This window comes from Rhea americana, unplaced genomic scaffold, assembly GCF_003343005.1.
Source record: "Rhea americana isolate MKP2758 unplaced genomic scaffold, rheAme1 scaffold_136, whole genome shotgun sequence".
Classification (NCBI taxonomy): Eukaryota; Metazoa; Chordata; class Aves; order Rheiformes; family Rheidae; genus Rhea; species Rhea americana.
This window is the reverse complement of record NW_028185439.1, coordinates 1,561,727-1,569,608: the sequence shown is the minus strand read 5'-3', so window position 1 is coordinate 1,569,608 and position 7,882 is coordinate 1,561,727. Positions and strand designations below refer to the sequence as shown.

At 45.2% G+C, this 7,882-nt stretch overlaps 3 protein-coding genes across 3 annotated transcripts in view; 2 read left to right on the top strand and 1 right to left on the bottom strand.

The window, feature by feature from the left end:
* Positions 1 to 35: 35 nt before the first annotated feature.
* EBNA1BP2 (EBNA1 binding protein 2) lies at positions 36 to 4,280 on the top strand (the record flags this gene model as incomplete). The annotated part of the gene is made up of 8 exons (XM_085298239.1): positions 36 to 134; positions 662 to 828; positions 1,770 to 1,893; positions 2,465 to 2,554; positions 2,773 to 2,848; positions 3,119 to 3,209; positions 3,502 to 3,664; positions 4,007 to 4,280. Coding segments are annotated over 8 exons (861 nt in total), but the record flags the coding sequence as incomplete, so codon positions are not given.
* A 228-nt stretch (positions 4,281 to 4,508) lies between these two features.
* CFAP144 (cilia and flagella associated protein 144) lies at positions 4,509 to 7,553 on the bottom strand. Its single transcript, XM_085298187.1, has 4 exons — positions 7,389 to 7,553; positions 6,824 to 6,883; positions 5,869 to 5,972; positions 4,509 to 4,815 (listed from the first exon to the last, which is right to left on the bottom strand). The coding sequence occupies exons 1-4, from the start codon at positions 7,519 to 7,521 to the stop codon at positions 4,702 to 4,704; spliced, it is 411 nt and encodes a 136-aa protein (XP_085154313.1). The 5' UTR covers positions 7,522 to 7,553; the 3' UTR covers positions 4,509 to 4,701.
* PIF1 (PIF1 5'-to-3' DNA helicase) overlaps positions 7,520 to 7,882 on the top strand; it is a 7,752-nt gene continuing 7,389 nt past the window's right edge. Inside the window, exon 1 of the mRNA XM_085298237.1 lies at positions 7,520 to 7,661. Coding sequence (XP_085154363.1) covers positions 7,520 to 7,661 — 142 coding nt within the window. The remainder of the gene's footprint in view (positions 7,662 to 7,882) is intronic.

Here is a 7,882-nt window from a genome sequence, read left to right as displayed (position 1 = left end):
GGCCCGGCGCGGCCCGGCCCGGCCCGGCCTGACCACTCTCCTCCGCGCAGCTCCAGGAGGCGTTTTCGAGGGGCGCGCTGAAGCCGGGGCTCAACGTGGTGCTGGAGGGGCGGCCGCGGGCGCCCAACGACGTGGTGAGTTGGGGCCTGCGGCGGCGCGGCGCCCTGGGCCGGGGCCTGCTTCCCCCCGGTGCCGGGTGCGGGGCGGGCGGCAGCCGGAGGTGCGTGGCGGGGCAGAGCTGCGGAGTCCCCGGAGCCACGTTCCCCTCGTCTGCGGCGGGGCGGGCAGGAGGGAGGGAGGGAGGGAGGGAGTCGCACCTTGCGGCTTGGGAAATTCAGGCTGGGTGTCAGGGCAAAATCCTTCACCCGGAGGTGGTGCAGCGCTTCAAGGAGCGTTGTGATCCCCATGCTGGGGGCCTGCGAGCCTGGGCTGGAGCCGAGGTTGGCTGTATCTGCTGTTGGCTTTGTCCTACTTCAAGTGAGAGTTAGACTATATAGTCCCTGGAGTTTCTTCCAAGCAGCACTGCTGTGATAATTTGGGGTACAACCCAACTGCCTTTGAGGACTAGCCCATTTTGTGGCCTGCATGTTCATTTGTGCCAACCTTGAAAAGCTTGTTTTGTGCCATGAAGTTGAGAGCGGTGCTTTTTTTTTTTCTCTAGGATGGTTTGAAGCAGTGTCTCTCTGAATTCAAGCGACAGCTAGCTTGGGTGGAAAGGCTGGATGTGACTTTGGGTCCGGTATCGGACGTCATGGATCCAGTTTCACACACCACTTCTGACAAAGATGCTGTTGACCCTGAGAATGACTTCCAGAGAGAGATGAGCTTGTAAGTGTTTTAGRAAAAAAGAGAGAGATTTCTTGTAGGGTTTCAGCATATTGCTGCATACTTGGAGTCTCCTGCCTGTACCCGATTCTGGTATCACTTCACCATCATATTTCGCAGTATCCCACAGACTGCGATACTGGCTGTCACTGGTATCATGTTACTTTTGCTCCATGTTGTGTGCGTGTGTGACACAGCATGCTTTGTAGTGCTACTGCATTATATGGGTGACAAACTGAGTGAAACACCAAAGCTTGAAATCTCACCTGTTTTTTCAGCAACTCAGCTTTGCTCTATTGATTACAAGTAAGAATGCTGGTTTATAACTAAAATGGCTACTTAAAGTAATTCAGGTTCAAATATTTTTTTTCCTTACCAAAATTTAACTGGAAAACTTTTTAAATATTAAATAGTCATGTAATGTTAAGTAATTTGGCTRCTGTTTCCTTGAAGGCTGCCAGTCTGTTTTGATGATGGTCAACAATACAATATCCTATAGTAGATTTCTGGAGTGTTTTTTAACCTGCTCAGTAGTCTTGGATTGGAGCTACAGTTGTTTGTTTTAGGAATTCTTGAGCAACCAGTGTAACAATATTGTTCAAGATGACTTCAAGGATACTAAAATGTGCATCCAAAACCACTGTGGGTTATGCAAGTGTTTTTATATCTTTTTTCCCCCTTGCATTGTACAGTACAGTATGTAAAAACTGTGATTGAGAACTGGATGAAGTATAAGTGYAAGATATCAGTGTTATTGTACTGGCACCTACATTGCTTTTAGTACTAGTGTTTAATGCTGTATGGTACAGAATATTGATATAAGTCTGGGATGTAACAAAAATTTATCTGGTATCAGCTAGCTTGTATGATCAGAACTTCTGTCACTGTCATGAGATAAGCTTGATACTCAGCGACATTCAGCTGGCGTTGCGTTGCCTCTCTAGTTACCGACAGGCTCAGGCCGCCGTCCTGGAAGCCCTTCCAAGGTTGCAAAAGCTACAGGTTCCTACTAGGCGGCCAGATGATTACTTTGCAGAAATGGCGAAATCTGACCAACAGATGCAGAAGGTACGTAGTTTAAATGATGGCATTCTTTTCTGTGTTACAGGTTGATATTAGCTTGTGTTAGGTACTCCCTTTGAGATTTGATTGTGTTCATTTCTGTGGCAAAGACCTGTGACAGTGTTTGTATTGGGATTTTTGTCTGTGGTAAGACATTTTTTCTTGTTTAAGTATTCCTTTGGAATGTGAGGAGTTCCATAACAGGCTGGAGCATTAAGGTAGAAATGTGATTTATAATTTCTCCTAACTGTAACTAATTTTAAAGATACAGAGAATTTTCTCCGTATATGTGAGAGTGCTTGTAAAGTCAGCTGTGTTTGTACTCTTTGCTCTGAGATTTGCGGTCGCCTGTGGCATTAACATGTGATCTTTTTTCCCTATTTAAGTATCACTCTTCATTTATACTCACCGTCTTTTGATTCTTAGTGTTTTTAAACAGTATGTTATTGAATTAATCTATCATGGGTAGTGAGTGGGATGTGGTAGTAGTTTTGTAGTAAGAGGGCTGCACAGCCATAATAAAGTACTCGTATTTTCCTTTGCATTACTGACTCTTTTTTTTTAATCCCCTAATAAGATTCGTCAGAAGCTTAAGAGTAAACAAGAAGCAATGGAGAAATCTGAGAAAGCAAAACAGCTCCGTGCACTGAGAAAATACGGCAAGAAGGTGAGGTGGAGCTAGAGAAGTGACCCATCTATGACAAGAATCTAAAGCCTGAGTGAGAAGCTTAGAAATTGAGACCACATGAGGCAGGCTAAAATATATGGAATCTGTTTAGTCTTTTATCTTGCTGCTTTGAAAAGAGAGAGAACAAAAAATGAGCTACCTAAGAAAAGTCTTGGGTACTAGAAGGAATGACACTAACACCCTCTCTTTGATCGCAGGTGCAAACAGAGATTCTGCAGAAAAGACAAAAAGAGAAAAAATCAATGTTGAATGCAGTCAAAAAATATCAGAAAGGTAAAGCTAACATTTAAGAGAGCAAACGTGTAACTGGTAGAATAGTAGTGTGTGAGGAACATAAGGAACTGATGTGTGGTGTCGATCTGTAGTGGTGGGTAGTGAGTTTGAAAGGCTGCTGCTGTTCAGAGTCATTCAGCAACAGCAACAAAAATCCTCCCAACTATCTGCCCTCCAGTAAGGGTGACTTGTTGCTATTACTTGCTTAGACTGAAAATTCCTATGTTCTGTGGTAGCAGCTGAGCAATTGTTTTGTCTTTGCTCTTGCAGGTCTCTCTGACAAGCTGGATTTCCTAGATGAAGAGCAGACTTCATCTCAGGGGAACAGGAAAGGCAGTACAAGTCAACGGATAAAAAGAGGGTGAGACTAGGAAAGGAGGATACTAAGGGCATAACTTGTGATTTTTCCAGTCCAGGAGATTCTTTTGTAGAACGATGAAAGCTGTTTTAATCAATGTTCCTTAACAGTAAGATTCAGATAGCTTTCTCTCTCTCTGTCTGTCTCTCTAAGTGTGGAGAGAACAGAGTAGAGACAGAAATATGCTAATTTTTCTCTCTTCAGTAAGAGGAGAAAGGTTTATGCTAGCTGAAGGGAGTGGGTCAGCAGATACATGCGCCTTCTTTGGAGCTTCCTATTGGGGTTCTTTTTTCAGACCAAATGCCAAACGACGATACAAGAATCAGAAGTTCGGTTTTGGTGGGAAGAAGAAAGGCTCAAAGTGGAACACAAAGGAGAGTTTTAATGATGTATCCAGCTTTCGGGTAAAAGTGGCTCACAACAAAGGCCCAGGAAAAGCGGGGAAAAAAGCCCTCAATGTAAGTAAAATGTTGCATGCAAATGATTGCAATTGGCTGGGAAGCCAGCCCTGGCCTGGTAGGGCAACCTGAGTGCATTGCGGTGCCTCCAGGCAGTGAGAATGTTTGTCTTTCGGAACTGAGCATAATTCAGTGACGGACAGTGTTGAAGGTAGTTGTTCAGTGTCTGAGCAGGCAAATGAGCAAAGGAGTAAGCAGGTACTGTTTGTTGCTACCTGTGTCCCAAAATCTCCCTCTCCAGAGAGACTGACAAATATCCTCTCCTTGGTGTCTTTTCCATGCTATAGAGCTAGAAGAAAGTTTGAGGACATGAAAYTAGCTGAATCTATTTTCTTTTTGCAGAAGAGACCTGGAAAAAGAGCAAGGCAGAAAATGAAGAGCCGAGCACGCTAAGTGGACTGTGCTCCTCAGTGGGGTTCCAGTGTTTCTGTGTTGTAAAATGCTTCTGCTGTCTTCAAGCATCTAACTGCAGAGCAAGCTAGATGCTTCCACGTGGCATGAAGAATGTTGGTGAAAACCAGTGCCTTATCACTAATTTTTTATTGTGTATTTCCTGAGGGATTRTTTTCAACTTACACCTTTGGTGCACGTGAAGTCATTAAATAGTTTGCACAGAGCTCTTTAATGCCCTGTCCATGTTTATGTTGTGAGCAATGGCTGAAATCTCTGTTCCCTCTGTTCCAACAGCTTTTTCCACAGCTACTGTTGACTTGTACTTGCCGCACTTGAGTTCTGGGTCATGTTGCCAGTGTTGAAATAAGAAGTCTGAGACCTGTCAAGGAGTTAAAACTTTTTTGGTCTCTTTGTGTAGATGGTTTTGGAAACAATAGTGATACAAAAGCAGCAGTCTTACAAACAGGTTTATTTCTATAACTGTTGTCAGGCTGCAAATTTGGCCAGACTGGGATTCTCTTCTCACTCTTTTCATTATCTTCTCTTGTCAGAAATCTACCAGAATCACTTAATAATGAGCAGAGACTAACCCATAAGAGAGATGTCATTAACTGTTTCTATCTAAGCTGTGTGCCTTTGCCACGCTATTGAAGGTTCTCACACTGCTCCTTCAGGCGCCAAAAAGCAGCCATGTATCTAGTGATCTCAGTGCTCCGGCGTGGGAAGTGCAGCCTGCAATCAGTGCGGTCCACGTGAATCTGGAGGGGGCAGAAATATTGTAGCATGAGTAGTCATGTGCTTTTACTATCATTAGCAGTAGTATTCCCTCTTGAGCAGAATGTATGGTGTTCACTGCTGCTAAGAAATGCCCAAATGACTAAGGAACTATTTATTTTAGAATACACTGTTTGCTGTTTCATTACAGTAGAACTTGGTGAAAAAGGAAAAAACATTTCTGAAAAATTCAGTTCAAAAGCAATTGTCTTGAAAACAGTATCATGAATCCTGACTTCTAAAATATAACTCAGTTTCCTGCACTCAGTTCTAGTTGCTTTTTCCTGCCTGGGAAATCCAACAACCAATGTCTAAAGGCTTAAAGCTGGGCTGCCTGGCTCTATGCTTGCCAACAGTAACTAGTTTACCCGAAGTCTAATATGAAAAGTTGTGGAAGATTAATCTTATTTACAGTTTTCTTTATAACAGGCCTGAATTAATCAGGCCCTCTTGCTTTCCTGGAAATGCTAAACTAGCTATAAAATCAGTTATGGTCATAGCTATTTGCTTGTCAGATATGATCAACATTTCAGCTTGTTAATAAGATCCCTTTTCCTCCTGATTATTCCCCCTCCTGCAAGTGAATTCTCATCGGTATATTTTTCCTGGGGTGAATTTAGGTGACTATTAAATTTCTAGTTCTGCTTTCAATTTGTCTGAAAGATGCAGTACAGTTGCACACTTCTCAGAGTACTTATACTGTATGACAGTTCATATTACTCACTATTTCTCTGTTGAATAATTTCATAAGTGTGAACATGTACTTAGATAAAAGCTTGGGTTGATGGTCGCTGTAGGTATTTTGAATGCAACTTTTCGAGTGGAGGGGAGTCTATTGTTTCTGTGTTCAAAGCCTATGCAAGTGAGAGAGTCTTGAAAGTCTAAAAGTTTGTTTTCCATGAACAGTTCTGCTCTTTTCTAGTCATTCCTGTTTTCCATCTTTGTCACAAATTGTTTTCTGGCACGAATATCCTTTAACATGATGGGCTGAACCACTCTGAATCATACAGAGTTGGTTCCTTAAATACCCTACTCACCAAAGGTGTTGTGTTCCAGCCAATTTCCTGACTTTCAGTTTGTGGCTCTGAGTATTTCTTTGTTGGCTCCAGTGCTGCGTGATGAATAAGATTTAGGAACTTGGCTGTTGGTTTAAGAGAGAGAGTTTTTAAACATAATTTCTTTCATTTGTGTCTAACAAATGACAAACTAATTGTGTGGATGTATGCAAGAGAGATCCTAACCCTGCCCAAGTGATAGCAAGGAGGATAAGGTTGGAGAGAACTCCTGTGCTTCTGTGAATGATCTATGAGAATACAGGGTGACATTTATCCTGACAAAGCTTCAAAATTTGTCTTTCTACGCTGTTTGGTTAATTCTATCTTCCTTGTCTACTACATTGTAATGTCTTACTCTTTATATGCCATATTTAATACAGATAGACCACATTAGCTGTCATCTTTGTCACTTTCCTGAGACATGCTCCCTCTCTCTTTTTCCCCCTAGTCCTTGTCTACAGCAGGCCAGCTTTAACCCACCATCACATTTTTAGATGAAGTTAGCCTATAATAAGGGAGCAATTGCCATAAGAATTCCTGTTACTGGTGCTCTAAAGCAAGACTTAACAGCTGTTTCAGCAGTGTTTGTCGTATGGAGCTGCTAAGTAGAATCTGCAGTGACAGGCACCATGTATGTATAAAATGTTTCTAGATTTTTTTCCCCCAAGTGAAATTGATGTTCTCAAGCAAAGTTATAAGGTTAATAATAATAAAAAAACATATGAGTGCACGCTGGTACTAATTATTAAAAGTAATGGGCAGGACCTTAAAATGGAGAAAAAAATCTTATTAAACAAAAATCATGAATGTGTTTCTTCTTCTACTGTCACAGTGGTGTGTCCATATATGCCATCTTTGAGATTAGCTGGAATGTTTTAATCTTAATTATTGGTCATTTCCTTATTTAATTATCACAAGCTGTTGAGAGGTTTCTTACCATCTGCAGGCTCTTCTATATTGTCATGCCAAGACATAGGCTTCCTGGTGATCATGTGAACTGGAGAGAAATGATGGAATGGCTTTAACGTGTAATTAGCATCACAACTTGGTAAAGGTTATGTAGCATTGCGAATGTTTTTTTTTTTTCTGGTTATTCTCCAGCTTGGGCCCAACTATTTCACTTAAGCTGTTAAGAAAAAGCAGCATGTGGCTGAAAGAAAATGAGTCAAAGAGTGCTGGCTAATGTTGACTTTCTAGGAACTGAAGGGAGTTAAGCACACTACGGGCCCTTTAGATGCTGTCTGCATTCACTAGACCAGTTTCATTCCCCATGAACCCCCCCCCACCCCGACCCCAAATGGTGGCCGGCAGAGTTTGCTAAGGCCCTGTCTAATCTGGGCTCCCTCTGTGAGTGTGCAGACAGGTTACGGGATGTATGTGGGGGAACAGCCCCCCGGCTGCTCTTTCCAGGCCTCTGCGGCCGTTCCTGGGTGCCGCCCGCGCCGAGGGCAGCGGCGGCGCGGGGCCCCCGTCTCCGCGCAGGAGCTGCGCGGCCGGCTCACCCGGCCTGAGCGGGTTCACGCCGAACTCCGTGTGCAGGCGCTGGCACTGCAGCTCCCGCCGCACCCGCTCGCAGAAGATCTGGTTCTGGCGCACCGCGTCCGGCGGCTCCTTCTCCCCGCGGAGGGCGGCCATGGCGCCGGGCGCCCCCCCGACCCCCGCCGTGTCCCGGCAACGCCTCACGCGCGGCGACGCGAGGCCGCTGATTGGCCGGGCCGGCGCTCCGCCCCCGCCGCCGCCGGCCGTTTCTCCCCTCGCCTCCTATTGGCTGCTGAGTTAAAGCTCCCGCGGGCGCTGATTGGCCGCGCCCGCGGCCGGCCGGTTTGAATCGCGGGTGGCCGGTGGGGCGCGCGGCGCGGCGCGTGGCGGGCATGGAGGGCGCGGAGCTGCGGTGCACCGTGGCCGTGGAGCAACCGCTGCCGGGCGCGCAGGCGCCGCGGCGCCGCGTGCTGCGGGACGCGCTGGTGCTGCTGGGCCGCAACGAGCTGCGGGAGCC